Source organism: Aspergillus costaricaensis, assembly GCF_003184835.1.
Source record: "Aspergillus costaricaensis CBS 115574 unplaced genomic scaffold BO79scaffold_7, whole genome shotgun sequence".
NCBI classification, from domain to species: domain Eukaryota; kingdom Fungi; phylum Ascomycota; class Eurotiomycetes; order Eurotiales; family Aspergillaceae; genus Aspergillus; species Aspergillus costaricensis.
In genome coordinates, this window is record NW_020291807.1 from 388329 (window position 1) to 403218 (window position 14890).

Consider the following 14890-nt stretch of genomic DNA (forward strand, 5'->3'; position numbering starts at 1 on the left):
GACCAGGACGACGTGGATAAGACGTGCCTGACAGCACAAAACGACGATCTTCGACGTATCTTATCTACACGTGACCTGGTGTCGTGTCGGCGCGTCTGCGCGTCGCATCGCAAAGCCACAAGAGGCAAAAGACGACTGCTCTCTCAAGCCGGACGTAACTTTCGCCCAATGCTACTACCTCCTCTCAAAGCGCACTACACACTGAACATACTCTCGTGCTGACCGGCAAATATCCACACAATGGCTGAGCAGGGAGGAGAGCTTCAACTCTTCAGCCAGTGCAAAGTCTGTATCATATGCTCCAAAGATCTCAGTGCTGATACAGCACATCAGGTATGGTAGCCACAGCCTTCGATATATTGGCATTTTACTCTGGCTAAATGAACGAACCATTGTCTAATAGCTCGCATCTACATTCGAAGAACATGGCGGTGAAACTGTGATCTATGAGCCGCCAGCCACCTTCCCTCCTCTCTCCGATTTCACCCACCTCATCTCCTGCACGATTGACTTTCCTGCATTCGACGCGGCCGGCGATGCCCTGATACCGGTTGTCAAACCACACTGGGTGCATGCATGCTTAGCGAAGAGAAAGCTAGCAAATCCGCGCCAATATAGCCCTGACCCGCGGCTCTTCTTGAACGATGTAGTGATCACATGCGGTGATATACCTGGAGGCGATAAGGAAGCTATTATCGGTGGTGTTCTGGCGAAAGGTGGAATCTACAGCCCAAAGGTCTCCCAGCAGGTCACGCATTTGGTTGATTTGACCGCAGAGTCCGATAAGGCTCGATTAATCGCCGCTAAAAAGTTGAATATCAAGATAGTGCTTCCGCACTGGTAAGACGGATCGCCACATGAGGGGACTGGGCCGATCTAACAATGGCTTCCATACATAGGTTCGACGACTGCTTGAAACTTGGTCGAAGAATCGACGAGCGTCCATATACCCTCCCCGATCCCGAAATTCTCCGCGCGGCGCCAGATGCACCTATCCGTTCCTCAGAAAATCGTGACATCATCGGCGCATCCACGACGAACCCAGCTAACCTTCCCTCGTCTGTCAAATCGCCCGACGCGCAGCCGGCGCTTACTGTATTCCAAGATAAGAATGTCATGCTATCAACAGACCTCGGTATTGGCCCTCGTCTTCTCGGGTCCATCGAGGATATCATTAAGAATGGTGGCGGCTCCATCACGACGGATGTCTCAAAGGCGGATATCTTGATATGTCGCTATAGAGAGGGGTTCGCATACCGCATGGCATCTAGGCTGAACAAGGACGTCGGGAACCTATCGTGGCTTTACCACCTGATGACCTACAACACCTGGACATCCCCTCTACGGCGATTACTACACTATCCTGTCTCGCGGTCCGGAATCCCAGGCTTCAAGGGATTCAAGATCAGTTTGTCCAACTATGTTGGCGAAGCCAGAGCATACCTGGAGAACCTGATCACCGCGACAGGCGCAGAATGCACCAAAACGCTAAAGCAGGAGAATACGCATCTTGTGACTGCTCATGGCAACAGCGAGAAATGCGCCGCCGCAAAGGAGTGGGGATTGCAGGTCGTTAACCACTTATGGTTGGAGGAGAGTTACGCAAAGTGGAAGCTGCAACCCGTTTCTGATCCGCGCTACACTCATTTCCCTAAGAGGACGAATTTAGGCGAAGTTGTTGGGCAGACCAGACTTGACAGAACGGTCCTCGAAAGTATATTCTTCCAGAGTGAAAGCTTAGCCAGAGAGCAAGAGAGCCCTCGACGGGCGATGCAGACCAAGGAACAGAACACCGTCGCTGCAAAGTCATCGGATACCATGCAACCACCGTCGGCGAAAGTGACAGAATCCGAGAGTGAGGTACCGCAGCAGCCGCAAATTGCAACACCGCGAGCGGTTGGAAAGTCGCGCAAGACAGCTACAAGTGAAAATCAGAAGTTACAAACACCGGCGCGTGCCCGGCTTACGTCTGAAGGCAAGGAGAATGATACGCCATCTACGACAAGTAGTCGGAAATCAAAGGAGGCTGCTACCGCTCGATTGCACGAGATCGCACCGGACATTGCGTTGTACGAGAAAGAGAAGAAGCGTGTTGGTGGCGTGATCTATGGTGGTCGACGGAAGACAGACGAGGATCGCGTCACGCTCAACAATGGCAAGAAGCGGCGTTCCATGGAAGCGGAAGACAAGAGCGATGAAGAGGACAGCACGGAAGCAAAGAGACAGAAGAAGGGCAAGCCCTCTGTCGCGATGCATCTTCTAATTACAGGGTATCAAAAATGGGTTGGGAATCCGAAGAAGGAAGACTCAGATAAGGTTTGTCCACCTCTTTGTACATGTCTGTAACTGAGAAAGCCCTCTGACTGTGAGCAGCGCCAGCTCCGTGAGCTTGGCATCTTGGTTGTCCAAGACGCCCGGAGATGCTCCCATCTTGCTGCCCCCTCTATCCTGCGGACTCCCAAGTTCGTCAACGCGCTTGCATACGGCCCGGCTATTGTGAGCATTGATTTCATCACGCAATGCCTCGAACAAGACGAACTTCTGGAACCCGCTGATTTCCCACTAAAAGACGATGCATCGGAAAAGAAATATGGATTCTCCCTGGAGGAAGCAAAGATGAACGCCAAAAAGAACAAGAACAAGCTCCTGCAAGGGTATCAAATACACTGCGTCGAAACTATCCGTGGTGGATTTGATGCGTTCAAGTCCATTGTGGATGCTAATGGAGGAGAATGCTCTCTCTTCCGTGGTCGCGTTTCATACCGCTCACAGCGCGAGGAGAGTGACGAGAGCTCTGGAGACGATGATCGCAGCCGAAAGGAGGTATATCTGCTGAGTAGCACTTCTGCAGACCACACCAAGCTGTGGCCGCGATTCCGCCAGATGGTCCTAAACAGAGGCAAAACACCACGGATAGTCCGGGTGGATTGGCTTCTTGATATTGCCATGTCCCAAACACTGCGCGCGGCAGATGCATATGAGCTGGACGAGGAGATGGCAGATAAGATGGAGCAGTAGCTGGCTCTTGAGCACGGTGTTAGGAGTGCTGTGTTGAAACATATTTGCTTGTTATGAACAGCGGGAAACTCGTATAGCTCTTTCGGGGACATTATCTGGTTTTTGTATATCCCTTACTTTATCATGAAGATAGTTGCCGTATTCTCAGCGTCGTCAATGAACATTGCTTCCGAATGGAGCCACCTGCCGACCGCATGCTGTGAGTAGGCCAGATGACCTACCCAATCCTTAGAAGAACTTGACACCCTCCTGGCCCTCGCTACCGAAGACCTGCGCCTTGCCCCGTTTCACGAGAACGTTGAGGGACTTGTGCATCACATCGGGATCCATCCCATGCCATTCTACTCCAGCCAGCCGTTAGCCATCATGCCATACTACCAAAATTAAAAAAGCAAGAAGCGAAAGCAAGTCAACCTACCCTGCGGCATTGTAGCCTCCCCTTCCAACAACTCATAAACCGTAAGCACCACATTTTTCTGGCCTGTGTTCTCCACCTATACAACAAAATCCAAGCAATTAGCAATCGAAATCCCTCCTTACCCCCCAGACTCCCCACAACATCTCAAAAGAAGATAATATGGAATGACAGAACACATACCCAATCCGCAATCAACCCAGCCCACTCCTCCGGCCTCTTCCACCAAATCCACGCCACACTCTTACTCCCACCATCAATCCATTCCGCTCTTTTCCCACCCCCACCTTCCTCTTCACTCTTCGCCATCCAGTCTAGAATATCCCGCGCATCGCTCATCGATATGCGCTTCCGGAGCGTCGCATTATGAAATAACGGGGACTCGATGGCTTCGATTAACGATAATCGGTAGACGCGGTGATGCCGACACCAGGATTGGATCAGGGAGGACCATTTCTGGAGTTGGGAGGTGCGTGTCGTGCTGTTGGGTTGGGGGGTGAAGAAGGCTGGGAAGGAGTAGGTGAGGGGGAATTGGAAGGGTGGGGTGGTTGTTGTTGATGTTGTAGCTGCTGTGCTTGTCATTTTGTTGGTGGGTGTTTGTATATGAAGGCTATTGGGATAGAGGATTGAGGACTGTATTCTGCTGTTGTGGAATAGTACTCGGAATATAGTATGGGTTGGCTAATTGTAACGTTGACAGCGATAGTTGTAGTGGTGGTGGTGGTGATCGATAAGGACGTCAGTAGATTATCTACCGCCCACCCACCTTAATGGAACTAACGTAACTTCTCCGCCTTAGAAATTTCCGCAACCTCCGCAGCACCGCACCGCACCGCGCAGCGCACCCCCACCTTCTCAATAGGTTTCTCCAACAAGTTTCTCCCAACTTTCCTCATCACCCTCAATTATTCTTCAGATACACAATGTCTCAACCTCCCGCCAAGCGCCAAAAGCGCGCCGAGTATCGCAAACAAGCCGCCGAAGCGGTCGTCGCGCAACCGGATGAGTCCGCCCCCGTGGGCCATGTCAAGCTTCCTAAGAAGAAGTTCTATCGTCAGCGGGCGCATGCGAATCCGTTCTCGGATCATCAGTTGAACTAGTATGTTGTTACTTCTTGCTCATTGTGGCATGTGAATGAGGCCAATGGCGTGGTGGAGTGGAATGGAATGAAAGTCTCGGGCTAAACTTTTTCTTCTCTGTATAGTCCCCTCAGCCCGGCGCATATGGACTGGGCATCGCATTTTCCTGCTTTCGTGAACCCCGACGCCACGCAGACGAACCTGATCGGAACGAGAAAGCTGCTTAAGGATGTGGAGGTCGTGGACATCGGATGTGGATTTGGTGGTTTGCTTGTCGGTCTGGCGGGGTTGTTGCCGGAGACATTGATGGTCGGTATGTATATCTATCTACATCATTCTTTCTCACACAAGTCATGGATTGTGAAACGATCTGAGCGGAACTGAACTGAACCTTTCAATCTAGGAATGGAAATCCGCATCGCCGTCCTCGAATACCTAAACACCCGTATCCAAGCTCTCCGCGTGCAACAACAGCACCAGCAACAAAAGACACAACAACAGCAACAACAACAACAACAATCACAGTCTCAACCTACCTCTTCGACTTCCACCCCTGCCCCTACCACCCCTGCTGACTCCGCCGTCGATACTCCCACCGATGCCCCAGCGCATCCCGACCCGAACGCCAGCGCGGCCCTCGTCCCCGGAGGATACCAGAACATCTCAGCGATCCGGAGCAACACGATGAAGTTCTTCCCGAACTTCTTCAACAAGCACCAGCTGTCGAAGATCTTCATCTGTTTCCCGGACCCGCACTTCAAGGCGAGGAAGCACAAGGCGCGCATTATCTCGGAGACTTTGAATGCAGAGTATGCGTATGCGCTGCGCCCTGGTGGTCTGTTGTACACCATTACGGATGTGGAGGAGTATCATCATTGGATTTTGAGACATTTCCGGGATGAGAGTGCGGTTGAGGAGGCGGAGAATGAGGGCCCCACTGTTAAGGAGTTGTTTGAGAGGGTGTCGGAGGAGGAGTTGGAGAAGGATGAGTGTGTCAAGGTTATGAAGGAGGCGACGGAGGAGGGCAAGAAGGTTACGAGGAATAAGGGTAATAAGTATGTTGCTGTGTTTAGGAGGAAGGAGGATCCGGAGTGGGCTTGATTTTTATGTGTTTCTGTTTTGGCTCGTATAGATCTATGGCGTGGATGTTTTGTTGCGAGATTAACAAAAGTTAATACTGATATACATGATTTGGATGGTTGTTTGTTATAATATGTGCTCATATATTCTTGTGGGTGTGTTGCTTTCGATAGTATATATTGCAATGCCAGGGATGGCACGTTGTAGAGTGGCTGATCTTGGCTCAGAGGAGACTTCAAGTGCAGCAGAGTGGTATTGGACGTCGATTGCTCTGAATTTGTGAGAATTCAGGGGTGTTTAGGGAATATAAGAAACACATAACTCCCGAATGCTAGCTTCGTAAAGCACTTTCACAGGCTAATAATCATAACATCATCTCCATCTGTCGTTAGTCCTTCATTTCTCTATGCTTGCAATGAGAGAGCCCATGACCAGCATGAAGCATCACGTATGGCTGATTGCAGTCGCGCGCCGACGAAACCAGACGTGTATCACGAGAAAGACAACCACTCCGAGAGCAAGCATCGCGGATATCACCGAGAACCCCATGATATACTTCGGACCGTCGGAGGAAGGGAACAAGTACTGCTGCCGGTTAGTCACCTGAATGCCAAAACAAATCTGAAGAATGTTCATACCGAGCCATATATTTGGGCTAGATTCCCTAATGCATTTACTAGCGCAAGGCTGACGCCTCTTACTTGCGGGTGCATGTTCGCAAATGCCGATGACGCATACGCAAGGGTGCCTCCGTTGGTTGCCCATAATCCGGCAGCCATAAGTACGAGAAGGACATATCGTGCAGTATAGTTGTATACAACACAGACTGCAATGGAACAAGCTAGCGATGCACTCAGCCAGCCAGCAATGACAAGACCTCGCCATTGGGGGATTTTGTCGCTGAAGTATGCGGTGATGGCGGTGCAGACAAATGCGACTGCGTAGATCGGTACTGTCAGGAAGTTTACCCTTTCAGTAGATGAATCCCCGAAGAGGCCCTTCACGAGTGTAGGGTAGAAGTAGGAAAGTGTGCTAGAGCCGACTATGACCTTTTTGAAGTTAGAGCTGTGGCATCATGCGAATGACCGACGGGTTACCATACCATATATCCGACCACAAATCCCCAGGTCCGCCAATCCTTAGCTGACTCGACAACAGCATTCCAATGTGACAACTCCGGGCTGTCTTCGGTCAAAGATGTGACATTGTCTGTCGCTAGCCGTGCGATAGCCACATGTCGCTCTCGTTCTGATAAGCGCCTAGAGGTGGCCGGAAAGTCGGGCAAAATGAAGGCACATATGATCGCGACTCCCACAGTTGCAGATCCCTCCACGATGAACAGCCATCTCCACCCTCTTATTCCATGAACTCCCTCTAGACCTTGGATAATACCTGCCGCTAGTAAAGATCCAAATGCCCCTGAAAGAATTGCAGCAGATATGTAGACACCGAATCGCTTCGATTGTTCCGTCCGTTTGTACCAGGACGAGAGGACAAGAAGAACACCAGGTGCGAAACCTGCTTCCACACAGCCTACTATAGTTAGGAACATAATATCACCACAGACGAGTCAGTAGGATGCCTCACCAATCAGTGCGCGCAATACCACAAGGTGTTTGTAGTCTTTTATCACGCCCATCACACAGGTTAGTGCTCCCCATATGACCATGATACCAGTTAGGAACAACGAAGGGCGCGTGTGGCTCAGTACTAAGCTATATAATTGTTAAACGGTCAGCACTGGGGTGTGAGAATCCCGAGTTGTTGAGCCGGAACGTACTTGCTGGGAACTTCAAAGACAACATATCCGATGAAGAAGACAACCAGAGCGATTGAATATTGGCCGGATGTCAAATCCAAATCCTCCTGCATACCCGAGATCTTTGCGTTACCGATACTGATATAGTAAGACCAGTTAGGCATTTATAGCAATGTGTAGGAGGATTGGGGGTACAGACTTGGTCCGATCCATGTAGGAGAGCAGATACATGATCCATATTGTTGGAAGCAAAGTCAAGTCAACCTTCCGCACGAGGGCCTTTTCCTCCTCGGGAGAGAAAGGCGAGGTGATCACATTCTCTATTTCCTCTGAGAGAGAGGCGTCACACTTGAGCTTGTAATCCAAATCTTCTGCCATTAGGACTGGTCTGAACAATGAGTAAAGCGACTATTAGAGGTAAAGTGTCATTGGAGATGAAGGAAGAGTTGGGAATAGTTAGTCCGACAGGCCTGCCTACATGTCAACCACCAGACCATCGACTCCTTGCAGGTTATTTATGCTGCCCGCTCAGGGCACAACGCCTATGCCGGCATTGCGAATAAGGAAACGATATGGTGGCTGTAGCTGCCATCGTTCGACATGGATCAGACGTCATCCGAAGGATATCGCAGCAGCTAGATCTCCCGATCCCCGCGCAAGAGCCGTATCAATCTATAGATGGTCGTACAGGCGGATTTGATGCGATGACGGCAATGGAGATGCGATCCCCGCAAAAGCTCGGGAACCCCCGCAAAGCTGGGGTTGACATCCAAGCGTCCCCGTCTTGCCGAACTAGATCCAGGTGCCTCGACTCGAGGCACTCGTATGACACGCAAATCTTGCCAAAGTCAAGCTGCCTAGTTGCCCATCTAGGGAATGGCGAAGGCTAGTTCAAAGGAATCACACCCTCGCAGGCAAGTTGCCGCGAGACGGAGAGAAGCCTCGAGCCGAGATGACAAGACAGTCTGCCTTCCTTTTCCGGAATAGCCCTGGTCCGGCTTTTAAATCATGCAGGCAGCCTGTATTAGTACTTAGAGCCTTCAGGTTAGGGGTTCTTTGTGGTTGCAGCTAGCAAGATGCAAAAAATGTGTCTTTTAAACCATTCACTGTCATAAATTCACCTAAAGTGTACGCTATCGTAGACTCCCGCTGGATGCTATGCAATTCACAGGTCGCAACAAATAGGAGAAAACAAACTGGGAAACGTATATGGAAAGCAATGGCCGTATAACCTTGGATGATGCAACTTGTTAAGCGCACTGCGCTCAACTTTATATGCAGATGGCCACAATGATCATGTCACTGGCGTCAAGTCATCGGTTGTTGGAGCCTCAGACCCCGGAGATCCATCGGCCGACAGATACCCACATCACGGCGACGCCTTCAACCGTATACCTTCACATCTTTCACAGACAGCCAATTGGACCGGCCCGCCGATAATGCGTCCCTTGGCTGTCCTTCTCGGTTCCCCTTCTCGGACGAAGTAACGACCATCGGGACCAAATCCATCCCCGCACTCGTGGCAGACAAAGCATTCATCATGCCACTGCCCTCCAACTGCACTTATCACAACATCCTCCAGCACTGGCTTCTTGCATCCAAGGCATCGAGGAGCTGTGCGACGGGAGTGGCACTGCAAGCACCATGCAAAGCCATCCTTTTCTACGAAAGGTGTGTCTGAGTTGAAAGGCTAAAAGAGATATGTTAGCAGTCATCGATTACAAAATAGAGGGGAAGACCGTACATCACCACACTCGGCACAGAAGAAGTGCCCGACGTGCCACTCAGCTCCACAAGCAACGACCACTTCTCCCTCTATCGGGGTTTTGCAGCTCTTGCACCTTGGACTGAATAGCTCATGGAAATCAAGGTGGCAGTAAAACCTCAGTCCATGGGCTTCTTCATCATCGCTGGAAGCCTGCGCAAGACGTTCTTGGCGTTTTACTTCAGGTTCCTCATAGAATGCAACACACTCCAGAGCAGTCTGGCAATGGTGGCACACGAAGCACTCGGGATGGAAACGTGATCCCGCAGCGGTCACGATCTTCCCTGAAATTGGAAGAGCACATGCCTCGCATGTTGCGGTGGGAACGCCTGAGCGGCTATAGGTGGATAGCCACCGACTCTGCAATCCTGCAGTGGGTTTCCTTGGGGATCGCCTGGGAGCTTCGTTGTTCTTGGGTGGGCTCGACGATGGCTTCGCACCTGTCGTTGTGCTCTGGGATGGTCCTGCCATCTCAGAGATAGTGGGCTCTTTGTCGTCCGGCAAGTTGATAACCGGAATTGATGGTGCCTCGGATACCTCAATAGTCGGGGCAGCAGGCTCGGGAGAGGGCACGTCCGGCGTTGCATCCCTTTCCTTGAAGCTATCTCGGTTGCGCGGGCTTTGCGCCTCGGTTGGCTTCCAAGTCGGATCAAAACTCACGATCGGCCGACCAGCACGATCACTCACAGCGGTTGGCATCGGTAGGCGAGTGCTCCGATCTCTGAGTTTCTTGCTAGTAGCTGCTCGAATGTCATCACTGCGGATCTCTAGGCCATTCTTCATAAGGGCATCTTGCTCCTCAACCTCAGAGCCTGCCGTAGGAGGTTGTGGAAGCGGGTCGTTCATTCTATACTCTGGGTTCCTTGACTGGCTTGGGGGGTTCTTATGAAGTTCGAAGCGAGCCAGCTTGTCCACAAAAGGAAGGCTACTGAACCGACTGGGTAGAGGACGAGAACCGCGAGGAAGAGCGTTGCGTGGCTTATTTCTCAAAGCTGAAGAATCCGACCTTGAGAAGTCCGGCTGAGTGTTCTCTTCCTTCTGAGGGGAAAGCTGAGGCTCTTCGTATATCTGGTCGTTCGGATTCCTAAAGATGCCTTTGGAAGAATCTTTACCGACATTCGCCAAGCCCAACCCAAAGCTGCTGCTGGTATTTTGGGCGGACCCTTCATCCCGCGGCAACGCAAAGTTGACTTTAAGGTTCTTCCGTAGAGTCCCGTTCTTTTTAGGGCTGGGAATATCCCTTCCCATGGCAAGCTCCTGCTCATCATGTGCCGGGCTTTCGTCCGACTCTTGGATGCTGCTAGGACCGTTGTAGCTTATAGTTGATCCCTGGTAGGCAAGACGACGACTGCCCCGTCGTGGAGTAGGAGAGCCCAGTCTCTCGCCACGCGAATACTGACTATTCCTATCTGGGCTTTTCTGGAGCGTGTCCAAATCGGGATTGTGATATGGTGCATATGGGTTCTTATAGGGAACACCGGGGTGCTGGTGCATCCACACCAGCTCGGTAGCTTCATCTTGTGCAGCTGCATGGAGCTCGACGTCATCCTCCAGGTCCATCTGTTGTAAGGCATCTCGCAGGGACTTTGCCTCTTCCTTCTCTATACGCCGTTGCGGGCTTTCACGATAAGCAGCGCTGGGGGAGGTAGGAAGAGCGCGACTGTAGGCTCGAGTGGGTGAGATATGCTGCCGTACGGGGACTGTTCTTGGTTCCTGGACCAACGGTCGTCCGATAGGGCTGCCTATTGTGCCTCGAGATGACGTCGGCCTATGGTTAGAAAGTGAGCTGGTGGCCCGAGGATGCTCGGTCTCAGCTGCTGGGGTGCTCGACTGCATATACGAATGTCCATACGACGACATTGCAGACGCTGCTCGTGGAGGGAGATCCTCCCGAGTGTCAGAGGACGATCCAGTTGATCTCGAAGGAAGCGGCCTGGATCCGCCGGGGCGGGCAGGGCGATTCGTCCGCAGATCTTTCAGATAGGTCGCTGTTACGCCAGGAATTAATAAACATTGTCCATGTCAACCCATAGCCGGTCGCTCGGCCAACATCCATGAAAAACGCAGACAATGGCCTGACTCAATATCGCAGCAGCGTAAACACGTACCGATCTGATCATTGGACATGTAAGTTGGACCGGGAGGCGAGACCTTGCGCTGGCCGTCCCTGGCCTTGTGAAATTGAGGCCTATGCATCATACTGGCCATGGAGGTTGAACCGGAGAGATCATACCAAGGGGGGGATATCAGGAAGGGGTAGGTTGATGAGTTGGCTCTCAGTCGCAGAGCTATGAAGTAAGTGTCTAATATAATCGAATAGAGCCAATGAGATTCAAATGGGTGGCTGGGCAGTGGGCCAGGTATGGAATCAACTAGAGAGATCGGATCTGCCCAACTAGATCCGCTTTCCTTGCTTGAGAGCGATAAAGCGTTGTTCTTACAGGGTTAGGGAGTTAGCGCGGCGTCGGAGGTAGTGATTAGTGAGTAGTTAATAATGATTAGTTTCAATGAGCTCATGGACACTAGTTAGTACTGAGTGACAGGCAGGGGTACAGGCTGGGAAAGACAAGACGGACAGAAGCTATGGCCATCAATCAATCCCGCCGAGGGACAACAAAGCGCCCAACCAAACACTGCAAACATCAGGTTCCGGTTCTCAAGGCAACGCGGGGCCGTGCTGACTCATCGCATCCCACAGTCTATTCCCCTTTTGGTAGTCACGTTGGATCTGATAGAGCACTAATACGAAGCACTGGGGCCATTCTGTCCTCTTATCTGCTCTCTATGAGATGAACAGGTTAAATGTCCGTCTGCATGGGTGGGAATGGAAATGTAAAAATAACTGTGGGTCATTTAATGCAGATTTGGATACAACACATTGACCAATTCGCGTCGTTGAATCCCTCAGATCGACTTATGCCTCGCAGTATGCGTCTGTGTAACCTGTCTTGGTACTACCAACTTTTCTTTTGTGGATGCTACTGTTATAGTATCAAGTACAGACTCTTGCGAAGGCTACACTGTCTGGTGCACAGTATCAATACCCTAGCAAGCCCGTCTCACTTCACAACCGACAGAAGTAACAAAGCCTCTCAACCTTGCAGCATGAGAGGACGGTCAATCAAAGTGCCTGTAGATCATGGGCATATCAACAGCCCGAACAGTCAAAATATGCTTGCTGGGAATCGTGACAATTACTGCAAGCAAAAATATATCCAACTGACATGAGGCGCGTACAACTATTGTGATTGCAAGTGACGGAACCGTAAGCAGCTGTGTCCTTCTGCAATTGAAGCTGGTGGGAGCTGCTAACGTGACATGAGATTAAATATTCTGCCATAAGTAATAATCCAAAGTGCTACAAGGATAGAACATGGGTACTGCCAGTCCTTCTCATGCACTTCCCCAACGTTAGCTACTAGCTTAAGGCAGGAGCATGCACATGTATGGATGTCCAAGGAGAACCCATACGGAATACCTGAATTCATAGCATCAAGCATACACAGTTGATCTGTCGCCAACAAATCTATCTAACCACTTCATATGAGCCTGCAGCTCAAGACTGTTTACTATCATGAGTGGACCGCCTCGTGTTCCCCCAGACTCCGCACGGGTCAATCGGCACGACGGTTGCGCTAACTGGACCCATGGGCGCTATCTTCCTCAATCCTGGATAGATTTGAACCCAATCAACAAACCAGTCACAGACTGACTTTCTCGGACTAGTCACCGAACCGCTTATGGCCGAGGGCTCACTAACTGGTTCGTAGGACCGAGGATCTTGTTTCTTTCGGGCTCTCTATGACACATCGGCACTTTTAGGCCTTCGGTTTTCCTGGACCCTTGCCATAAAACCGGCGCCATGCGGTTCTTCGATCTCTATCCCCGCTCGACTTCTGTTTTGCTCTACCGCTTGACTTTCTTGGCTACTGCTGGAGGCTTCATGTGAATGTTCGATAGCGTCCTCGATGCCGTACCTGGAAGTTAACAGCCGTGGTCTAGAGCAGCGTGCTATATTCTCCTGACCTATCTTAATTTTTAGTTATCTCGAAATGGCAGATAATACGCCAATCGACATCATCCATTCTCGAGATTACGATGAGACTCCAAATCTAGATCCCCTGTCGCAAGTACAGGAGCAACAACAACAGGTTTCGGCTCCCAAAGATGCGGAGACCAAATATGAACAAGATATCGTACCAGACGGTGGCTATGGCTGGGTTTGTGTCGCTTGCGTCTTCTGGATCAATGCACACACGTGGGGAATCAACAGCGTTGGTTATTCTGAATCATTTGCTCCGCTACAGACACTAACACACACATGCATTTATCCCGAGATCTAGAGCTACGGCGTCTTTCTCTCCTACTACCTCTCGCACAATGTCTTTGCCAACGGTTCTGCCCTGGCCTACGCCTTTACCGGCGGTTTGAGCATCTCCTGTGCCCTCCTAGTAGCTCCTCTAGCCACACATCTCATCCACATCTGCGGAACCCGCCTAGTTCTAAACCTCGGAGTCTTCTTCGAAACCCTCTCCCTAATCGGTTCATCTTTCGCTACCGAACTATGGCACATCTTCCTTAGCCAAGGCGTCTGCTTCGGCTGGGGAATGGGCTTCCTCTTCGTCGGAAGTGTAGGCATAACCCCTCAATGGTTCCACCGCCGTCGCAGTCTAGCAATGGGCATCAATGCAGCCGGCTCGGGCATAGGGGGACTAATCTACTCCCTAGCCGTAGGCGCCATGATCCCCCGACTCGGCCTAAGCTGGGCATTCCGAATCCTAGGAATCATCGCCTGCGTCGTCAACCTAGTATGCGCCAACCTCCTCAGAGACCGAAACAGAGACATCGGAAGCCGCCACCACGCCTTCTCCCTACCCCTACTCAAGCGTCCCGAATTCCTCCTCTTCCTAGGATGGGGCATCTTCAGCATGCTAGGCTACGTCGCCGTGCTTTTCAGCCTCGCCAACTTCGCCCTCTCCGTCGGTCTCTCCTCCCATCAGGGCAGTATCGTCAGCGCCCTGCTCAACCTCGGCCAGGGCCTCGGGCGCCCCATCGTGGGCATGTTCAGTGATAAGCTAGGTCGGATTAACATCGCCACGTTCCTAACATTCCTCTGTGGTTTGTTCTGTCTGGTAATCTGGATCTTCGCTCGCAGTATGGGCGTGGTCTGCTTTTTCGCTGTCCTCGTCGGCACTGTTGCAGGAACCTACTGGGCGACCGTTACCCCTGTGCTGGCGGAGATTATCGGTCTGCGAGACCTACCTAGCGGGTTGAGCATTACGTGGCTGGTTCTGGTACCGCCAACAACTGTGTCGGAGGCTATTGCGCTTGTGCTGAGGGATAATGGATCTACGGACTCGGTGTACCTGAGAGTGCAGATCTTTACGGGGTTCATGTACATTGGTGGTGCGGCGTGTTTGTGGCTCGTGCGAGGATGGAAGATAGGGGAGCTTGTGCGGTCTGAAAAGAAGGAGGGTGCGGCACCTGGTGTGATGGTTCCGGCTAGTATAGAGAAGAAAGATGAGGAGGAACCTGCACAGAAAGGAGAAGAATATGATCCTTCACCTGGGATACCCGCATCAGGAATGAAGGAGGCTCAACTCTGGGCGCCTTTTCATTTGCTGCGTCAGATGGTGGCCTTGAGGAGAGTCTGATCAGTCTAGACGAGAGAGAACAGAACACTACAAGAGACTAGACTAGATAGCATAGGATGTCTAGATTACCATTCTAGACTAGCAGAGAAGTACATAAAAGGCATACATACATACATACAT

The 14890-nt window shown here is 51.3% G+C and overlaps 6 protein-coding genes across 6 annotated transcripts; 3 read left to right on the forward strand and 3 right to left on the reverse strand.

Annotated features, from left to right (window-relative positions):
* The first annotated feature begins 158 nt into the window (after positions 1-158).
* Positions 159-3158, forward strand: BO79DRAFT_190365 (DNA repair protein Rtt107). The gene is made up of 4 exons (XM_025680726.1): positions 159-333; positions 404-840; positions 900-2316; positions 2374-3158. The coding sequence occupies exons 1-4, from the start codon at positions 241-243 to the stop codon at positions 3016-3018; spliced, it is 2592 nt and encodes an 863-aa protein (XP_025542321.1). The 5' UTR covers positions 159-240; the 3' UTR covers positions 3019-3158.
* An 88-nt stretch (positions 3159-3246) lies between these two features.
* On the reverse strand, positions 3247-4015 carry BO79DRAFT_215173 (ESCRT-II subunit protein VPS25; the record flags this gene model as incomplete). The annotated part of the gene is made up of 3 exons (XM_025683262.1): positions 3247-3359; positions 3437-3512; positions 3617-4015. 3 exons carry the CDS (start codon positions 4013-4015, stop codon positions 3247-3249), a joined length of 588 nt encoding a protein of 195 aa, XP_025542322.1.
* Positions 4016-4280: 265 nt separating this feature from the next.
* Positions 4281-5696, forward strand: trm8 (tRNA (guanine46-N7)-methyltransferase). The gene is made up of 3 exons (XM_025688401.1): positions 4281-4532; positions 4638-4825; positions 4916-5696. The coding sequence occupies exons 1-3, from the start codon at positions 4357-4359 to the stop codon at positions 5611-5613; spliced, it is 1062 nt and encodes a 353-aa protein (XP_025542323.1). The 5' UTR covers positions 4281-4356; the 3' UTR covers positions 5614-5696.
* A 327-nt stretch (positions 5697-6023) lies between these two features.
* Positions 6024-7729, reverse strand: BO79DRAFT_279634 (vitamin H transporter; the record flags this gene model as incomplete). Its single annotated transcript, XM_025688001.1, has 6 exons — positions 6024-6177; positions 6231-6641; positions 6695-7125; positions 7180-7307; positions 7373-7489; positions 7551-7729. The coding sequence occupies 6 exons, from the start codon at positions 7727-7729 to the stop codon at positions 6037-6039; spliced, it is 1407 nt and encodes a 468-aa protein (XP_025542324.1). The 3' UTR covers positions 6024-6036.
* Positions 7730-8496: 767 nt separating this feature from the next.
* BO79DRAFT_190372 (LIM domain protein) lies at positions 8497-10952 on the reverse strand (the record flags this gene model as incomplete). The annotated part of the gene is made up of 2 exons (XM_025680727.1): positions 8497-9041; positions 9096-10952. 2 exons carry the CDS (start codon positions 10950-10952, stop codon positions 8721-8723), a joined length of 2178 nt encoding a protein of 725 aa, XP_025542325.1. The 3' UTR covers positions 8497-8720.
* Positions 10953-12940: 1988 nt separating this feature from the next.
* On the forward strand, positions 12941-14870 carry BO79DRAFT_190376 (MCT family MFS transporter). Its single transcript, XM_025680728.1, has 2 exons — positions 12941-13390; positions 13460-14870. The coding sequence occupies exons 1-2, from the start codon at positions 13169-13171 to the stop codon at positions 14768-14770; spliced, it is 1533 nt and encodes a 510-aa protein (XP_025542326.1). The 5' UTR covers positions 12941-13168; the 3' UTR covers positions 14771-14870.
* The last annotated feature ends 20 nt before the right edge of the window (positions 14871-14890 follow it).